This window comes from Pyxicephalus adspersus, chromosome 11 (assembly GCF_032062135.1).
Source record: "Pyxicephalus adspersus chromosome 11, UCB_Pads_2.0, whole genome shotgun sequence".
In the NCBI taxonomy this organism is placed as follows: Eukaryota; Metazoa; Chordata; class Amphibia; order Anura; family Pyxicephalidae; genus Pyxicephalus; species Pyxicephalus adspersus.
The window spans coordinates 39,417,888-39,439,652 of NC_092868.1; the positions used below are offsets into that span (position 1 = coordinate 39,417,888).

Below are 21,765 nucleotides of genomic sequence, written 5' to 3' on the forward strand. Positions count from 1 at the left end.
GGGGGGAACTTTCAGGTCTTCAGGGAACCCCTGCTATAATTTCTATATCCATAGTTCACTGTGTATTAGTCTGGTGGTAAATGGGGAAAAAATTCTTTACATTTCTGGCCATTGGGAGGAACATCACCCTTACAGATAGCCAAAAAGATCATTGGAATCACATACACGGACCTAAGAGGCACAAATTACTCAAGGAACCTTTAGCAACCTCTGTAGGAACCCTGATTGGGAGACGCTGCTGTACACATTATTTGAACATAGTGTTTTCTGATATAAGGGAACAGAATTGTGTGTTCCATTATTCTTTACAATTTCCAAAAATTAATCAGGACAGACAGAAATATTTGACCAAATAGTCAAAACAACTCATTAAGACACTCTTGAAAACTCCCCAAATGCTTGCTCTTCTTTATCTTTCTTCTTACCTCCCCATCACTTGCAGAAAGGTAGAATGGCGTAGCAAGCATAGGAAATCAGATGGCAAAATTAAAGAAATCTCAAGAATAAAGCCCCATTGCCAAGCCAGTCATTTAAAATATTACAACAGAGTTCTATGTACATGTAACATACTTGTTATTGTCCTTTAAAAGCCTCCCAGTGTAAACATACATAAGCCTGAGACTGCTGCTGGGTGCCACCATCCTGGATGTGAGGTCAGAAGCTTCAGCAGACTACAGCTATAAAATATTTCTCTTCATTTCTTCCACAGAAGCCACATACCTGTTTATACAGGTAAGAGAATTGGGCAAACTATTGACTAGTCTCAGAGTAAACACATTTTTGAGGAAGTTCAAAGGAACATTACAAGTACATACAATATAATTTACAGAAATAAAACACACAGAAAGCATTTAAAGTACTTTAGTTCTATTACCTACATTTAAGCTGGCATTAGAATTTCTTTAAAGATCATCAGACCATACTGATGGTTATAGGACATCAGAAAGAGCCAATCCAAACATTGTCAAACTGTGTGTTTGAACTTACCCTGTCTGTGTGTGAAATCTGTAGTTCCCTTAAGATGTAATCTCTTTCTAGATGGACGGCAAGGCTGGACACCCTGATACAGCCATAGTCCTTGGTGCAGTTCTCATCTGGCCAATATCGAAAACATTTTTTCTGGAAGGTGAATGGGAGAAAATAGTTTTAGAGACTATAAGATTTTTAGCATCCTACTTTCTGCTCATTTAAAAGAGCTCTCAAATCCCATTTTTTCAAACTTGCCTACCCATCTTCTGTCTTTAGAAACCCTCACTACTTTCCACCACTACATATCCCCCCCTCCTATTGCTTGTTACCTCCTCCACCTCCTAGATTGTAAGCTCTTCTTCCTCTCCTCCTGTGTCACTGTCTGTATGCGTCTGTCATTTGCAACCCCTATATAATGTACAGCGCTGTGTAAAATGGCACTATATAAATCCTGTTTATTAATAATAATAATAATAATAATCTTGTAATAATTTCATTCAAATACAATTAACCAACTGAGACTTAAAATGCCTTCTACAATAATGAAGCTCAAAAAACAACGATAATATGCAATGATAGGTAACACATAGTAATCAGATCACCATTTACTGTTGCTAGAGTGGTAAAAGTCTTTACAGTTGCTACCTGACATTTCCAGGTGAGACTCAACTACTGCCATTGAAACACATGGACCTGGTAGATTCCCACCAGTTAATATTTGAGGGAATGTCAGATTCCCTGTTTAATACACAGAGACCTAGGACTCCATTATTTTGCAAAGCCTTCAATTCTTCCACAGCAACACTGAAGCATTCAAAAGAAATGAAGAAAAAGAAAGGTGTTATTTTGTTCTAGCGGTCACCATTCTGGTGATGTACTATGTAAGAGGAAGTCTGCTGCTTTCTCTCTTGCACCATGATGATTTTAAACTGATGGCTCAAATGACACTTATACCGTTTTTTTGGGGCATATGCATGGATGCATGAACTTGAGCTGGATTCTCCTATGGCTAAACGGTTTATGTGCATTTACCATGTGGAAAAACCTGGTATTCCCAGGTAAATTGTTCACTACTCTACACATGTCCCACTGTTGGAGCTGATAAGCGAAGCAAAGCCCAAAGAGACGACCAGGGTTGTTTCCATATTTGCATTTCTGCAATGTAATCCTCAGTTTTTATATTACTAGAGGTATACCAGACAGATGCTGCAGATTTTTTAATGCTGTTCACCAAATGCCCTGAAGTTTAAACAGGAAACTTGTTTGGTCAAATTAATAACATTAAATCTTCAGAAATTGATCATTAATATTATTTTACCAAATACTTGTATTACATTTTTATCCTACACATTAAAATTTAATTAGGATTGTTATAAGAACAGTTGGCACCAGAATACACTGTTTCTCAAATAGGAAAGCCCAGCAGTGCTGGACACAATTAATTAAAAATGTCTACAGGTCTGTATGAACAAAAAGAAGACAGGGATGGATGTTAGTCTTTTAACCGAAAATATAGGAAATAAGGAGGTGCAGGGTGTTCCTAATTGTAATATCCTAAGAGCAGTCTGTAAACGGAAAACAAATGGTATTTTCTTTTTATTCATTTGTACTGGCCACAAGTAAAATGGGGGAAAATGTTTGTACAGCAATGATCCAACTGCTCATAAGTTTTCTACAGCTCTTTTAGGACGTGGAATTTGGGCTGGAAAATGTAGCCTGTGTCACTGACAACAGCTGGGGATTCAGGTCCCCCCACATAAAACTTTTTTAAAAAGTCTTATTCACCTGATTTCTTGTGGGTACTTTGCCTAGAGGGCACAGAAGTATATTGTATTCTTTTATAGGATGAATTGCAGCACTAGGTAGCTAAATTCCACATCCTTGGTTGTGGTTTACAAAATCTCACCGACCAGAAAAGAACTTACCCTGGACCTCTCCATCTCTTTTGTAGTCATGACAATGACATGTGTGTTCTCTTGATACACCATGGACCAGAAATCACAAACTGTGTTCTGTAGACAACCCTGTGTGGCTATGTAGACTTTATATGGCTGGACCCCCCGGGAATCATCCAGTGTGCTCTGCTAAGAAACAAAAATGAATGCACTGTAAGTATTCAATTCAAAATAATTGGTTCTGCAGTACATACAGCGCTATTTTACAGGTATGAAATGTCGCTAACAATTATATGACGTAGTATCAATAAATACTACACATTGTCCAAAAGTGCAAAAAGAGCTTGCAACAATTGTACAGCTGTGGCTCTTTACATGATACAAACAGTGAGCATTTTAGATCATTTCTGTAACTAATGACATTTGTCCCTTCAGCTTCAAATGGTGTTTTTGATTGCTTCTCCACAATCCACCATCTTCAACGTTGGACACCAAAAAAAAGCATGTTTATGATCTGTATTTTCTCATTTCCTTACTTTGTTTAGATTGGAAGCAGCAGATGTACCTACACAATCTACCAGTATGTCCAAATACTCCACTAGCCTAGTTATCTCTGCAAATATTAAAAAACATGCTAATTGGAGAGGGAAACATGGAGAATACTAACCAACAGATACGTTTCGTAAAAGGGCCATATATTACATGTACAGAGCCAACAATCACCTGGGCATGTCTCCAAAGACTGGCATGGCAAAGGAACTAGCAGAAGTGCTCTTGTTTATTCACATTTCTATTGATCCCTGATGATAGATCCAAACAGAAACAACCGTAAGCTGCATGGTGCTGCCTCAGGCAATCTTTTACTCCATCGACAACAGAGGCACTAAATTCAGACCTCGTTTATACACAAAGCTCCCCGTATCACATATTTTCATTTTCTTGTCACCTTATTCTAAAATCTACATTCTATTCTTGTCTCTTGCTGTTGCTTCTATAATTTAGTTTTGGTTCCTCTTTTCATTAGTTGATCATTAACAGTATTCAACATTTTCCATATTACCTTGATGTAGTTTGCATTAATGTAATCTGACCCTGGAATGCTCTCATCTGTGTCTCTCAATGCCACCCTCGTAGTGTCAACTATGCATAAAAGATAAAAAGCAACAGATTATTTTTGTTTAAAAAATTACGGATTTAAACTTCATTTAAGGTAAACCTGTCACACAAAAATCGAACAGAAAGCAACTTCCAATGACACATAGTACCATCTATCTGTCCATAGTCATGTATTTTGGTTGTCCCTCATCGGGACTCACAATCCAATGTCCCTACCATAGTCATAAGCTTTTAATACAGTCTAACGTCAATTTTGAAGGGATTAACCTGACTGCATGTTTTTGGAGTGTGCGAGGAAACCAAAGTACCTAGAGGAAACCCATGCAAACTCCATGCAGATAGTGTCCTGGCCGAGACTCGAATTTGGGACCCAACTCTGCAAAGCACAGAGTGCTAACCTCAGAGCCACTGTGCTGCTGTATACTATATACTGTGCTGCAAGTTGGATATTTTCACAGGACTTTCAGCAACAGATCAGGGTAGCTATAGTTGCAAAGATTACTTTATGCTGTTCTCTGACGCTTTTACTTGTACGTTGCGATCATAACACAGAATTATTATAAGGATTCCAAACCAAATCCAAACATCTTAATCTAAAGCAGAACCTCTGGCAGCTCTAGGTTTGGGCATTTGCCGACTGGGGCATAAAGAAATGATTAGCATGGACCTATGAAACTGAGAGACACATGAATACCTTTTATTCTAAGACAGCCATACTATGCTTAAAAAAAATTAAAAGTGGCTTTTGCTGTGTTTCGTTTTGCCTTAAAGTGATCTTATGTTATGGGTAAAATTTTCCTTTTGAGGCCGTAACAAGTATGTTTCACTGCTCCACAGCAACTGTCCAAGCTTTTGGAAGTTAGGGCTCCACAAATCTTACGATAAAAGAGGAAGTAACAAACCGGTTTGTATTATGCTTTATTCCCTATACTGTTGACTGTTTATTTCAGGAAAATAAAAGTCTCTTTACTTACAAGGCAGAATGTTCTTGTATCTGTTCTTGCACTTGTTCTCTGGCCTCTGGCCTTCCTTCCTTGGGTAGAGTAGTTTACATTCTTGCTGCTGCAGCATCTGTAGTAAGGGCACAGGCAAAAATCACTAGGCACTAGGCATAAGAGTCGGCCTGCACATGTATTACAAGAAACAATATGCAAGATTCACCTGCTACCCTGATAACAGCCTCAGATCCACATAGCATATTTAGCACCTCCAATTTAACAAATCATCTGTGCATTCATTCAAGCTTTTCTCCTAAACGTGTCAGGTATGCTGCCACTTTTCACAGTATATTTATAGCTTTAGCTAGAACATTTTTTATTCTTGTTTAAATTATTTATTCCAAATGGCAGGTCAGAAGTGCAGTACAAAGAATGGATTGAAAAAAATATCCCATTGTATATACAGATTTCTGAACATCACACCTTATAAAACCACCAAGGCCATGGCTTTCACAATGATTTGACTACACAATAAATTGGGCACATTTTTAGGTTTATGACATTACAAAAGTACCTCAAACTCCTCCCAGAACCCTTGCTTGGCCTTCTCTGTGTTGTCAGCCATTTTGTTCAGTTCTCGCACTCGCGTTTCTATGTTGGCTGCATTGATTCGTGTTGCATTGAATGGCTGAAAACAAGAGCATAAGTTATAAATTACATAAGAGAAGATTTGATCAAACTGGATATAAGTGAACCCTCCCATTACAAAATATTAAATCTTCAGTTAATGAAGACAAATACACAAAACATGAAATCACCAATTTGTAGTGTGAGATTTATTTGTATGGCTGTAAAGTCAGCAGATTAGGATTACCAGAATTTTGTCAGTGTAAGATATTCTTGCATGTTTTCTCCATTTAATCAAATTACAACTGCAATAGGACTCATCAATATTTTACTATTAGGAAGTTGTATGTAATGTATAACTTCCAATCCTTCATCCACTCTGGTAGGCATACAAAGCAAAAGTTGGAAATACGGAGCAAAACCACTGAAAACTACCAACAATGGTGATATCTAAAAGTGAAACATTTTCACAATATTTAATAAAGGGTTCTTTTCAGATCAGTGAATTGAAAAACAGACCACACAAAGGAGGAAATTTGGTTGTTTTTGCTTAAGCATTACTTTAAAGTTTGAATCTGATCCAAATGGTGGCCATTGAGGCAACAAGAAAAGATCTTTTTGCTAAATCTATGGTAATGAAGCCCAATAAATTCATTTCTGCTCTTCACATATGCTAACACTGTATGAAACAGAATACAATTCAGATACAAGAAAATCCTATTGTAACTAAAAATGATGGCCAGATGCCAGCCAACATCTAATGTTAGCACAGGAACAATAAATAAAAACTCAAAGATATGCGCTTGTGTTATCCAAACCAACCAATGCATGTCACTGGTTTCATATCATCAATAAATAAAGAAAGACACGGTTGCTATGGAAATGAAAATAAATATGTATAACTTCAGAATAACGGTACAACATGATTATGAGTTGTTTACCTGCTTAAGATGCACCACAGCTCCTGACCTTTCCACCATCGGATTTTTCTTGTAATGCTCCAACAGATCGGTCAGTGTATCAAAGCGTTCGCCTCCTCCCACATCATATTTACCATCCGGCTGGAAAGCAAGGATATAGAACAGTCAATAAAGGACTATATATAAAGTTTACCAATGAAGTCATATTTTAAAGCTAAAGGTGACAATAGATATTAGGGAATGGGCAGACGTGAGCATACGCAAAGGTTTATTTTTGAGAGATACTTTCATAAGCACATTTATGATGATTCTCTAAGCATGCATGTTTATTTCTACACAGACAGGAAATAGAAACGTGGTCAGAAGACTCCATTAATTTCTTATTTTAGGGAAAAGCTGCAGAAATTATTCAGTACAGGCAATTATTAATTAACAGATTAAAAACTGTAATCAGGTGCAGTTTCATGAAATGTGAACAGGTTTAAATAAAATGCAAAACGTTTCAAAGCACCCCTGTCAAGCCGTGACCCATGTAAGTCAATGCTGTCCTGAAATACCTGAAATCGAATCATGACATGAGTGACGCGAGATTTCCGCTCTCCATTTTCTAGCTTCTCTTCACTTGTTAGGACGGACAGGACAAAATCTCCTGGTTTGCTCTGGCTTTCCCTCACCAAAAAACTTCCTGGTTTTCCTTTCTCCAAGAGCAATTTCTCAGCCTCCCGTCCAGAAAGGTGTCCATGGTACCACCTAAACAGAAAGAAAAGATCTCAGTATAGTGACAGTTTTACAAAATGTTTTTTTTTCCTGAAAGTTATTTTCCCACCTGAAGGTTTCTATTAGAACACCTGTTCACCTATGCAATTTTCATTGAATCATTGTGGCAGCAGCACCAGTGATCTCCCAGTCCCTTTTACCTGGGTGCACCACCCAGCACTTTTCAGTAACCACCCCACTATTTTTGTGAGGTTACTGAAGAGTTGGGTCACAATACAGGGGCTGCTACCCACCTACAATTTCTTCTTACCCGGCTGGAAAACATTTCTGGGTTGAACACTGAGCATGATGCATAAAAGACAATATATATAAAAAATGAGCATCACCTAATAATGCTAGAATTGGGAAAATGTAATCTCCGTTATTTTGACTGTGGCATGATTGGTTGGTTTAAGGATTTTAACAAACAACGGTGTGTCAAAACAGTACAAAAAACAGAAAATCCAGTGAGTTGCTGACATGTGGATGGATTATCCAGACTAGATAACCATTTTTTACAATTAAAGTAAGCTTTTAGAATACACATATTGAACCTTGAGCGAGAGGCTATAACAACAGAAGACTGTGTTGGGTTTCATTCCTGTTAGCCAAGAACAGAGAGCTGGAAGATTAAAAACGGTATACATGTAGCCTAGTCTGAAGAATCCTGATGGTACAGGGATGGTAGACTAGTTGTTGAATCCAAATCCAATTATAAATTTAACACTTTGGGATATGGTAGAACAGGACATTGTTAGCATAAAGTTGCAATGGACATATCTTCAAAATAAATTCATTAATAATTCACAACTTAAAGGAACTGTTTAAAGAGTATGAGATCCATATAAAAGTTAGGAACACAGATAACTAACCCGGCCTTATATAACCTTTCCTTACTCTAGCCAAAGTAAAAATCCCACAGCAGCACTGAGGCGGGGAGAGTAAGGGACAGGACCAGGAGCTAATCGGGCTGTGCTGGATGCACATATGCTGACAGGAACAGAATGGGCAGAGCTGATAAATTATCACAGAGTTTCTGCTCCTTTTCTGTCCAATCCCTTCAATAAATTGTATGAATTGTACCCACCCTGAAAAATGTGCACTTTATCTTATATTCCTTCTGAAAAATAGATTTGTGAGCATACATTGGTTGTACTTCTACCATGTGAAATCATAACATAAGGCTGTGTACACACGTGCAATAAATGTCGTTGGAAAGGATCTTTCACTTTTTCACGATGCAGTACCAAGCACTGTACATACATCGATGTCCTGCTCTATGGAGAGGGGAGGGAGCGGGAACGATGGAGCGGCACCCCTTAACTTTCATTACGATCATTCCTCATCCCTGGATCCCCTAGGATGGTCATTCAAAGGACGAGCGCTGTAAACACACCAGATTTGCGTACAATATCAGCCCTGAGGCGTGTACGTAGCCTTAGCTAGTCCCAAAAGATTTGGGGGATGTCGCTACAATGCTGCCTACAGTGCCACGATTGAAGCTCTGGCATGAGGAAGAAAAGCCCTGCCTCAACCAAGATGGCAGCCGTCACAAAGACAAAATATAGAACGAGGCAAAGAAAACCAGTAATAGGGACAAGATCATCAGCTGGAAGACTCCAGGCAATTCCAGTAATAAGTCTTTTGGCTATGTCTGCTTTTTGGGCACAGTTTTAGAGTTCCTTTCCTCTTTAGGCTGTGTGCTACAGGGACAAAAATAAAATTTTAAAAAACCCTTTCTGCAAATCCTAATATTAAAAAAGGCTGTGTACATTTATTTAAGCTTGCCAGCGCACAAGAAGGCGTATTGTTTTAAGGGGGTGAGACTATTGTAACACAAAATCACACGCTAAGCACAGAAGAATAGGCTTCCAGCTAAATTCTTTGCTAGAATTCCACTTGAACATGGCTTGAACATTTCTTAATCCATGAGGCCCGTGGCAGCCAAGAAGCCTTTCCTGGGATTTGCCAGCAGTGCTTCCATTAACTAAAGCGGCTAATGGGGCCGATGCCCATTATTATTTTTTTTTGAGAAGTTAAAGAAAATGTGCTAAAGGTAGGAGGCTGCCGAGATTGTCGGCATAAATGTGACTGAACTAAGCACATCTTCCTAAGCAGCAGAACAAATAACAATATATAGACTTCACTGCACCTTTTTTAACACAATTATAAATTTTATTATTGGCTTTCTTGTATTGGTAAGATCTATAATTGGTGAACAAAGTACAAGGGACTACTATTTCATTTCATTATGTCAAGCTCAAATTAAAGCCAGGGAGAACACAGTAAGTGTTCCAATTGAGAGCTAAACAAGAAATATTAAAGAGGGCCTTTTACCATGTCCAACCCTCATTGGAAAACACATGCAGACAATCTTTAAACGGTGTATTTGCAGAAGTCCTGCAATGCTCTGTCCTAGTACTCATGTGATGTAGCATATTTAGGTGCATGCAAACTCAAAATGACAATATTTTCCTATTTTGGTCTGCTATGTTACTGAGAGCAGTGTCCTCCCCAGCCCCTTTTAGCCAGGCACACCACCCAGCACTTTTTTGTAACAGCTCAGCTGTTTTTGGGAGGTAACTGAAAATTTGGGGTACATCACATGAGCCATCATCTGCCTACAGGTTCTTCCCACCTAGCTTAAAAAAATTTCTGGGGGAGAACCCTGGAGAGTATTTTGTGATATCTGTTCACTAAATGTAAAAATATATACATGCTTACTGCATCAAAACGTCATAGGAGTCCTCTGCACACTTCCTGTGTCATCTCAAAGAGTTATTAGCCCTCCTGCTTTATTGTTTTATAGTTCAAAATAAGAAGTGGTGTATTAAAGAGGATATCACTCTCCGCTCACTATTCTGTACCAACACCCCGCTTATACCCATTCACTATGATCGGTGGTGAGCATGCAGCACCAAGTTCTTTCTGCCTGATGAAGCAGTAAGAGCTCTGTAAATGAAGGAAAGGTGGCTGTGTGATTATTATATAATTATATTTTACATAATTGGGATCTGGTCAAATTTTAGAGCTCCCTCTGCTTAAGAGCATGAGAACTCCATACAACTTTTCCATTCTTCATTCATCCTGAGCAACAGAATGGCTTAATGTAAAAATGAGGAATGAGAGAATTTGAGACAACATGACAGAATGTGAATATATAGCAGAGATGATACAGATAATATACAAAACTCTTTTTTTTTTTTCTCCAATGTACACTTTAAACAATGGAAATAAGCCTACTATGTATAATTACAGCAGAAACTCTTAGATGACATAGGGCTCAGAGGACAGGGATAATAGGTGAATGGCCGTTTTCATCCTAGGTGAAAATCTGACATGTGTACAGCAGTCCCCCAATGTTGTTCATCTTCCTGCCACAGCAGGTTAAAAAATTACTGACTGGGAACAACTGCTGTTCACTGCTATGGAGAGCACAGCGGGGTGCTGCTTGAAAGTCCTTCCCGCTCCTTAGAACACATTGGTGGTGTGTGTAAAGCGCCCGTTTGTTTATCTGCCACTGGAAACAGTAACAAAAGATCACAAGTAACGGCAATCATCCAACATCCGTACAAGCCTTCTGTCCATATTCTTTTTGAATTGAAACCCCTGTGTATTTGCTTATCAGTCTCAAACTACTTGCTTGTGCTTACCACGTGTAAATGGGATTACAGGGTCTCTTTAACATACCATTAAAAACTAAACTTAAAAGTTTACAGGGGAAACATTGTAATTTTTGAGTTCAACAAGTGATTTCAGGTGCAACTAAACCTAAACAAAAGAAAATTGGGTGCGTAGGCATCAGGTGCCCCAAAACTGGCCGATTCTTGCAACTGTCATGTCTACAATATTTTATTTTATGAGGAGACGACCTGGATGGGTTCAATGCTGCCAACAACGTGTTTCAGGTCTGAGACAGCGCAGCATCAGTTAAAACTCCCAATCAAGGTAATAAGTTTGTATTCTATGGATTGGGGATGGTGGGAGATAGAAACGATAGTGACAACACACTAAAAAACAAAACAAATTCACATGTATGGATCAATATTTAGTCCTGAAAACTAAGGGTTAAAGGCTGAACTTCTTTTATAAAGCAGTAAATAACGTGTTTTTATTTAAAAAAAAAAATAAATGTAATAAATAAAATCCACTATTGATCTAGGGGCTTTACACACACACACATCCTTTTCACACAAGTACAGTTTGATAACAAACCCTTCCAAATCAATGCAGCATTTTATTTTATGTTCGCATTTTAGGATTTATTATTTATTCATTGGTAAGTTAAGAAAAGCAAACAGCCGCAATGCGCAGGGGACCTAATATACATTCCCCATTTAAGAACTAATGAAAAAAAGAAAAATAGATGAACCCTTTAGGTGAAAAGATCTCCCTTGTACCTGAATGCCCAGTTAGAAGGTAGATTGGTTAAAAGGATGGGGCAAGAGGGTACTGGGGGGCTTGGCTGGTGGAGAAAAAGATATTAGAGCTGCCATTAATAACTTTCGGAAAATACCACCTGCCTGGCTGATTTTTATAGTTAAAATCCTGAACCTAGAAAAAGTATGCAGCAAGCAGAGTAAAGTGTAGTCAGGACTCTGGATTCTTGTTCAGAGAGTAATGAGGTTGTTGACAGAATGACAGCCAGTGAACCTGGATGTTAAAGCTAACTCTACGCAAATACAGGTGGAAGTATTTAAATGAGCTCCAAAAGATTTGTATTTGTGTTCAGATCTGCCCTGTGCAGCACCAAATGGCATCCAATATTTCTCTGTTGCAGGTTAACTTATGAGTTTCATAACTTTTTGGAGGGAAATGTTGTCAAAATTGGTAAGATGTTTAGGCATTGGATTCAGCTATTCAAAACTACAACATTTTAAGTGAAATGTTATCATAAAGTGATACAATATATTGGGGTGTATAACAAGGTATGTTATATTTATGATTTCTTTACACTAAAGAAATTAGGAAGTTTAGGAAAATGAGAAAAAGTTGCAAAAGGAAACTACAAGTGGAATATGCAGCCACTGTGAAAGCTGTACTGGGAACTCAATATGTATTGTAATAAATTGTGAGTTTAATAATAGCTGCACACATAAGGTGACAGAGGTGAGTTTTTTGTTGATACCCAGATTTATTTGAACAGCAAGTATATAGCCTTATTACCATTGGGGAGATATTTACATGAAGTCTGCAAGCAGCTGGCCTATCCTGATCTCATACACTTCCCCATCATTGGAATATGAAGGGACAGAAAGCAGCTATATTGATACCGTACAGATAAAATTACAATTCTAGCACAAGCAGTTCTAGTTCTGCATTGACTGAGATGCTTGTGGCACAGCTAGAGGGAATTCTCCACAAGTTTCCATTCCAGATGGCTAAAACAAGAATTCTGCTGAAAATGGGTAAATATTACTGCAGACGTTTCCTAGCCCCAAGATACCTGTACACAAACAATACCACAGCAATCCAGTAGATGGCAGTGGTGTGGTGGATAAAAGCTCTCAGATAGATGCATATTTCATGCACTCACCTTTCTGTAGTTGGGTCCTGAGAGTTCAGTGGATACTTTAGCTCAATCACATCTCCATTTTTCTCTCTCAGTAAACCCTGCTGCTCCGTGTAATACTGCACCAATTCAGCTAATGTGGCAAATGTCTCTCCACCATACAGGTCATAGAAATCGCCCGTATTTTGGATTTTGATGTGTGTCACCTCATTGTGCCGCCTGCAGAAATAAAGGAGAATAATCAGACATATGTAAAAGATATAGCCAGTCTATAGGTGCGCTGAAATAAGTACCAGTATAATACTGGATATAAAGTACCCTAGGGTATAAAAGATTTCCATCTAGTTAACATTACTCTTATGAATAACATAAAAATAAATAAGAAATTTAAACACATAGTGAATAAAGTCATAAATACATTTCTAAAACTTTACATCTGATCAAAGGATTAAATAAATAAATATATATATATATATATATATTCATATATCTTGATATATCTATATCCCTATTTAATGTACAGCGCCTAAATCTTAATAATAATTTTATATATATATATATTTTCATATATCTTTTGGGATCTATCCATGCATACAGTATATAATAGCCACATCAGTTTACCAGTTCTTGCAGATCCAAAATCCATACTCTATCTTTGAGTACAACGTTTAATATTCTTACTCTAGTGACATGCCAGTTATAAATGCCTAGCTTCTATTGATATTGCACACTGCCATTAATACAGTTAATTTCTGGTCATTTCCTTTATTTCCAGGCAATATTCCATTTCAATAATTCGGTGATCCTCCACCTTAGAGGAGCTACTGCTGTCATAAAACACATAATACAAATCATTTTCCTTGTTTCCCTCTATATTCTCTGACAACCTTTTGTCAACCTTTTTTAACATGGCATAACCTATGTAATATAGGGGGGTTCCCAGAGTTAATTACCATATTTAATGTACAGCACTGCATAATATGTTGGCACTATATAAATCCTGTTTATTATTATTAATAATAATAATAATAATAATAATAATATATGCACAGCTCACAGTACATTAGTGTGGTGGTCAGAAGGAAGAATGCCTCATATGGTGGGAATATTGTCACCCTTACAGATTGCCAGAAAGATCATTGGTGTCAGGGGTAACTGACCTATGAACCACAAATTGCTCAAGCAACCTCTGAAGAAACCCTGGGGTTCCACAAATACCTTCATGAGAAACACTGTGGCACTCTTCTTGCTCCCCAACACAGTAGCTTTTCGTGAGACATCACATAAAATATGCTAATCACAGTCTACTTTCATGAGCTACATACAGATGTTCTGTACAGTGGTTCCCCAAAGTCCGTGATCTCCCCTGCCGGATAACCAATACCCTATGGGGAGGACGCTGCAAGACGTCTCCTGCTTGTCCTTCACTTCAAACAATGATGTTTGAACAGAGCTCATTTGTTTCTACCGACACTGGGAGTGATTCATAGCTTAAGGTATTCTCTTAATAGCCTGCTATGACATTTAAAATCCCTTTCCGCCCTCATGGATAATTTTCACCATTCTTAGGAAGTGACTTTTAGTTTTCCTTACATTTGTACCTATAAACACAATGATATACCTAAGATAATCACCTAACTTTGCCATTTATGCTGATAAAGTACTGTAACATGACAAGAGAAGATTAATTTATTATGTAACACATATTTGTATTTTAGGACTGTGTTTTATTCTTCACTGTACCTACATCTCCATTATTCTGCGTCCTCATTACATGCTCTATATCCCTCTCAACACATACAATCACATCTTTATATTATAGAAACCTTTTATACCAGCATCACTATGGTATATGCCATACAGTGCATTGTATCTTGTACAGGTAACAACTTCAATTAAATCCAACAATCAAATAAAAAAGGAAGACTGAAGTAAGAACATTAAATCATGTTCGTTAGTGTTAATGAGAATAATATGTGTGTAGTATATCTATGCCCCGACTAAAATACATTTAGTTTGCCATTATTCTTCTTTTATCTCGTTATGAAACTCTGAAACCGGCAGGAGGTGATCAGCATTGCTGACACTTTTTTCTTGTATGTGCCCAACTCCAGCATTGTTTGTTCATCATTTTTCGGGGTCAGTTTATGGATAATGACATGGATCATACCTACACAGTGTTCAACACAGAAAGTTTCTTTTAAGTTGGGTGGGAAGAAATAGTAGGCAGGTAGTGGCCCCTGTATTGTGACCCAAATCTTCAGTAACTACCCAAAAACAGCCGGGTGGTTACTGAAAAGTGCCGGGTGGTGTGCCCGGCTAAAAGGAGCTGGGGAGAACACTGGCTACACACAGCACAAAGATCAGGAGAGCACTGTACACACTAGATTTTCTCCCAAGGAAATCAACTTGTCTTGGGTGACAATTATCTTGCATGTGTACATAGGTTTAGAGGGACCAATCTGGGGGATACTTTAAACAAATTTGTTTTTATTAAACAAAAAAAAAAAATCATTTATAAAGTGAAGAAATTGTTTACAAGGAATACCCAAATACGTCTAATTCTGTGATTTTATTTCCCCAGCAATGTGATTAGACAAAGTGAATACAACTTCACCAACAGTGATGTTCAGGGAAGAGTAGGATAATAATGCAAAAGGACATTAGTACTCAATTTGCTGGCTGGATAAATGCTATACAATAAAATGTCCATAATAAACAATTCAATAAACAAAAACAGTGTTGAGCAGCTTGCTGTTGCTGCAGACTTTACAAATCCTCAGAATCAGAACACCTCCATTCAAATGTATTTCCTTTTTCCTGGAGAAGCGGGGCCGGGTTAGTGCTCAGGATGTCACCTGATATTCTTCTTACAAATTGTACCTTGAATTATGTTTTGCCAACGTCATTTTCTTGCTTGCTACTGTATTATGTCACCCCTTTCCCTTTCTACGGAAATGTTTCTGCCGGTGATATCAAACAGCTCAGTATACCAGTGAGCCTTCAACCTGGCACAACAATTGTGTAAAGTTATAGTCTTCGACAAAACACGAATTGTACCTTGAGTTATAAATAAGATTAAAAATATCATTTTCCTTTTTTGTTTTCTTTACCCCAACTCTTTCTACTTTCTTGTATTCCATTTTCCCCTTACTCCTTTATCACCCCTCTTTCTTTTGTTTGCCTTTTTCTCCTATAAAAGTAATACCCTTTCTTTTTCACCTATAGAATATATTGGAAGTGGACACTGATTGGTGAAACACATCACATACTAAAAAGGAGATTATTGTATATATCTGATATTATTGAGCAAAACCTTCATATGGTTTCTAGTTCTTTGCCCTAAGCATTTAAACCTTGAATATCAATGAAAGCAGGAAAAGCCTTTTAGGAAAAGAATTGTTTTGAGGGAACTTTTTTAATGTTTTGTGCAATTTGTATTTGTAAACTATTAAAAAAAAACATTAAGCAAGACTCAATGTCCAGGAGGGAAACAAAATACCCCACATTTTAAGAGGTGCACCATTTACATATTTTGATAAACTTTGGAAGTGAATACAAAACCTCAGGACTATTACATTTTTTTTTACTGATCACACCTTTGTGCAAACTATGGGGAAGGGGCAAACTGTTGAGGTCTTTGCAGAAAAAAATATTGGAGTTTGCAGAAAAAAATATTGCTTTTAGCATTAGGTTGGAGCCCAAACCAGGGCAGTTATAAAAAAAAAAAAAAGAAAAAAAACATTAGCACCTGGCCAGTGTACAAAATAAAAAGACATCTCAAGCTTCAAAACCTTACTTCAGTTTTATGAAGTTTTAAATCTTTACAATGCTGAGCTAGTCTAAATAACAAACTCCAAACGTTTTGCTTTACTTTTTGGCTCACATGGAACAAAACTCATTGTTCCTAAGATTGGTTCTAGATAAATACAGAAAGCTTAACATGTTTTACGGTTTTAAAAGTCTTTACCTAATTTAGAGTTATAAATGACATATGTACATGGGAATGGCCATATCAGCCTTATCAATATCCATGCTGCTCATTTTGCTTAGAATTGTAAACTTGTGTATGAGAAGTTTTATTGTATTGTTCATTTGTCCCCTACACGATTCTATGACAGCTGAAAAAACCTTAAAATAAATGTTTGGAAAAAGTTCATTTTAGCAGCTCCATAAAACAAGCACAACAACATAGGTATACCAATAACTGTTTATTGGAATTTATAAAAGCTTTAAGTGCATATCTTGTATTTGGTCTTTATATACCTGACAACCTTTTGCTATGCAGAAAAAACAATCTATCTAGAAAACAAAGTACAAGTAAATAGCAAACTCTAAAAGAAATTATGTATATAAATGAATGGCTTGAGTTGGGCATTAATGGGGAACTAAAGCCTAAAATTAAAATATTGCGATCAGGGAGGTCCATTATTGCAGCAGTGACAGATGTCCATTTTGCAATAAAATATACTGCCTCACCTCTTCTTGGTGTTGGTACTTCACCTTGATCGGGCAGGGCAAGACGACATAACTCCTCCACAGATGATTGGGAGTTCATTTAGCTGCGGCAGGCCTGAGGAAGGCGCAGCGCAGTTTAAATAAAAAAGTAGGTATGTTTTATTGTAAATGGGCCATCTCCTGTCTCCTTTGCAATAACAATCCTGCCTGCTTGCAATGTAGCACAGCAAGTATGAAGAATGTGAAAAACACGTCAAGCATTACAAACATTTAACTCCATGTAGAAGAGAGCTGAGCTTACAATGCAATCCATGTTAAAGCAGCATATGGATCATGCGCAGCTATTTAAAGTAAAAATGACCCCCCTCTGCCGCTTTGTTTTCCCCTTTCAGTCTTGATGTGACTGCTTTAAATTCTGTTACTGCGGAAGAAAAGTATGTGAATACAAAATGAAATATTAATCCCTTTGTTGAAAAGTGAGCAAACCGGTTTGTAATATGCCTCAGGTTATATCTTTCACTGATTCATTTCTGTATCAGAGAAACTTCTCTCTACGGCAGTGCTTGAAATAACAAGAGTAACTCAAGGTTGTACAGTTTCACCTGGCACAATAGACATTGCTGCAATGTATTTTTTTTTCCTTGTAGAAAACACAAACTGTAGCCAAGACAATTCACACTGTGATACAGATATAAGTATAAGAGCTGGAGTCTATTTTAAAACACTATTATCAAGCAAGTTTATAAACCCAATGTTTTTCCTTTCTGATGCTGTCCTTGGAGTCATTTTGTAATCAGCGAGGATCCTGACCGTTTAAATTACTTTTACCTTTCTAATCAAGTTGACGGTGAACTCATAGGTCTCTGTATACTGAGCTATATAAGAGAAAACAAAACTTATAACCAGACTTCCATGCTCCCTTGGCTAGCATGTGATTGGCTAGAAGGTAGAGGCAATTAGTATCCACATCTAAAATACACCGGGGACACCTTCTTTCATTAAGCACTGGATTGCACAGTACACTACTTCACTTCAAAACATTTCCGTTATCCTTTCAGATACTACACTGAAGATACAAGCTGTATAGAAATAATCGTTCCAAAGCTATAATCATGTTCTACTCAGCGTTATAAGGTCAACACAGAATTTTCCAAGCAGGTAAAGTAACATTTTATCTGGAAAAAAAATTCATTTTACTGTGCATGATTTGGAAAAGCTGCAGATTCCATTGGCTGGGGAATGAAAGACCACTAGCTATTACATTATTATTATCCAGTATCAATATAGCACCAACAAATTACGCATCGCTTTACAGAGTCCATAATCATGTCATTAACTGTCCCTTAGAGGGGCTCAAAATAAAATGCCCCTACCATAGTCATATGTCATTATCACAGTCGAAAGCCAGTTTTGCGGGATGACAAATAAATTGCATGTTTTGTAGGAGGAAATCAGAGTGCACAAAGAAAACTCCTGCAAACAAGGAAAGAAGATACAGACTCCATGCAGATAGTGCCCACAATTGTTTTCCTGTCTAAGACATCCACAGCACGTGTGTGTGTGTGTGTGTGTGTGTGTGTGTGTGTAAAAAATACAAAAAAAAAATACACAATATGTGAAAAATACAAGACAGTCAACCAAGTGAACAACACTCTCCAGGAAGTAGACGTATCGATATCCAAGTCTACCATAAAGAGAAGACTGCATGAAAGTAAATACAGAGGGTGCACTGCAAGGTGCAAGCCACTCATAAGCCTCAAGAATAGAAAGCCTAGATTGGACTTTGCTAAAAGAAAAAAAAAAAACACATCTAAAAAAGCCAGCACAGTTCTGGAAAAACATTCTTTGGACAGATGAAACCAAGATCAACCTTTACCAGAATGATGGCAAGAAAAAAAGTATGGAGAAGGCATGGAACAGCTCATGATCCAAAGCATAGCACATCATCTGTACAACATGGCGGAGGCAGTGCAATGGCTTGGGCGTGCATGGCTGCCACGGCACTGGGACACTAGTGTTTATCCATGATGTGACACACGACAGAAGCAGCCAAATGAATTCTGAGTTCAGAGACATACTGGCGTTTCATAATACATACGGACAAAGACCCAAAACATACAGCCAAAGTGGCCAAGTCAGTCACCTGATCTGAACCCAATTGAGCATGCATTTCTTTTGTTAAAGACTAAACTTCAGACAGAAAGGCCCACAAACAAACAGCAGCTGAAAGCCGTTGCAGTAAAGGCCTGGCAGAGCATTAAGGAGAAAATCCGGCATCTGGTGATGTCCATGTGTTCAAGACTACAGGCTGTCTTTCTAATACTTGGTTTTCAACCAAGTATTAGAAATGAACATTTTAATTTTAGCTTTTGAATTCGTCCAATTACTTTTGAGCCCCTGAAATGAAGTGATTGGGTTAAAAAAAAAGGCTTTAGTTCCTCACATTTTTATGCAATCTTTTTGTTCAACCCATTGAATTAAAGCTGAAAGTCTGCAGTGCTTCGTCTGATGACGAAGAATTGTCCGTGAGGTTCCCATCTAGCATCAATAGAGACCTTGTGACCAACCCATGTATTCAAAGTCAGATTAAGGCCAAACTCCAGCATATATCAATTTACAGTTTCAGATAGATGGAGATAATATCTACCAGGTATCATTTATGTTTGGAGAGAACCAGGATCAAAAGGGGAGATGAAACTTTAAAAGAAAGCAAAATGCTAATTTTACCTCTTACCATTTTGTAGGTCTTTTCACTTTCTATTGTATCAGAAATATCTGATTTTGTATTATATTTATCTCCTGGAGTTCCACTTTAGGTTTTTTTAACCCCCTCCCTTCCACTAGCTTATATAGGGCTAAAGAAGTGACAAGATGCCAGACATGTCAGTTAATATTAGACTGGGGGTTGCCAGACAAGTCAGCTGGTGCTGATACAAGGTTGCCAGACATGTCAGCTGGTATTAGATCACTATTACAAATTCTCTAACACCTGGATCACTCTCCTGATCTCTATAACTTGCAGACGTTCAGTATACTGTATATGGCAAAAGTAACCAAGAATATTCTTGGCTCTCTCTTTCTAACAACTTGTATGGACAAACACGGCAGCAGCCACTGCAGGCTTGATTTTGAAGATGCCAGCTCCAAGGCGGTTATACGTTTCCTTTCTGTTTATTTTATGAATTCAAAAAGTCCAAATACAAAAAGAGGAGAAAGTAAGAGATTTCAAGACCTATGTGCCTGCAATGGAGCGAGAATGCATTCTTAGATGCTTAGGATTAGTGGTGCCATTAATGGATTGGATTCTTTCTAGAAGATTTTGTGTTTATGCGGTTGATACATCCTTGGTGTACTCATCTAAATGGTTAAAAACAGTTGAATTTGTTCATTTTGGTTGAATTGCAAAAAACTCTGCATAGCTAGCACTTTTCCTTTCAGGCCCTGTACCTAATCTCTGAGGGGATCACACAATCATGGAGCTGACCATTTTATCTTGAAATCTCTCTTGCCATCTGCTCCTGATGAAGTGGACTGGTTCCACGAAAAGCGTCGAGTAATGATTAAAGAACACGGAGAAATTTTTGTATATGGTTTTTATTGATTTTAATATGTATGTAAAAATTATTTATGTGAATCAAAAAATGTTTTAATTAAAGTGGAAAGATGTCTTTTTCAGCCTCTTAAAGTCCCAACTTTTTTGAATTATTAAAATAAACATTTTTGGGGATGAGGCAAATTTGTGCTGAATGCAATTATCTGAAGGGTATTCAACCATTTTGTATATTGACTATACTTTTCCTTTCCCTTATCACCTAGTAAATTGATGACCTGGAACAGGTATGGGTCCAAAATCCAGGAGAAAGACAGGTAAAGCTCTATCTCAAAAGAAAAAGGGAATTCAGTTTTCATATTTCTCTGCAGATATTATTCTGCAAAGAAGGAATCTAACAGGTAAGTTAAAAAGCAAAAAAAAAAAAAACTTTTGGGTTTATTACAAAGACTCCCATGTAAATCCTGGACAATGCATAAAACAAAATATTAAATTCGATTTAGAGTTCTGTTGAAGTCCGGGACGTCACTTTCCAAATGATATAACAGCACTTCACTCACCACTTTGCAAACCCTTATGAAAGAACGCATCCCCGGCTCATTAATGTGCCATGAAATGATTTTCAGAAGATTACACAATGAAATTTTCCTCCATGTTGTCCACATGGTCTTGCAGATCTGCTATTCAATGGTTACATTGCACAGAAATGAGCAGACACATCTAAAGGAATGCCAGGGATGTATTCTTGCATATAATGCAGAGCTAGGAAGGAGAAGAAAGACAGTCAGGCTGTAGCAATGCATGCAAAATCAGGGATAAGAAAGTAGGGTTGCCACATGAGGGGAGATGTGAAGAAAGCAGAAAACAGAAGTAGTATACCTAAAGGTATGTTTTTACCACAGTACATATTATTTATAACAAATTAAACCCACAAAATACATAAATTAGACTTGCTTCATATTATTGGATTTTTTTTTTTTGTTCTTTAGGTAAAGATGCAAAGGAAGAGCGTTTTCCAGCAGTG

General features: G+C 37.5%; 1 protein-coding gene across 2 annotated transcripts in view; it reads right to left on the reverse strand.

The window, feature by feature from the left end:
* The window catches only part of LOC140340568 (tyrosine-protein phosphatase non-receptor type 11-like), a 75,416-nt gene that overhangs the window by 8,461 nt on the left and 45,190 nt on the right, over positions 1-21,765 (reverse strand). The window contains exons 3-10 of one of the 2 annotated variants that reach the window (XM_072425855.1): positions 12,758-12,952; positions 7,023-7,215; positions 6,487-6,606; positions 5,493-5,606; positions 4,955-5,051; positions 3,925-4,004; positions 2,895-3,050; positions 988-1,119 (exon numbers count right to left, since the gene is read on the reverse strand). In XM_072425855.1, coding sequence (XP_072281956.1) covers positions 988-1,119; positions 2,895-3,050; positions 3,925-4,004; positions 4,955-5,051; positions 5,493-5,606; positions 6,487-6,606; positions 7,023-7,215; positions 12,758-12,952 — 1,087 coding nt within the window. Of the gene's footprint in view, positions 1-987; positions 1,120-2,894; positions 3,054-3,924; positions 4,005-4,954; positions 5,052-5,492; positions 5,607-6,486; positions 6,607-7,022; positions 7,216-12,757; positions 12,953-21,765 lie in introns of both variants that reach the window. The other variant, XM_072425854.1, reaches the window with a different exon arrangement.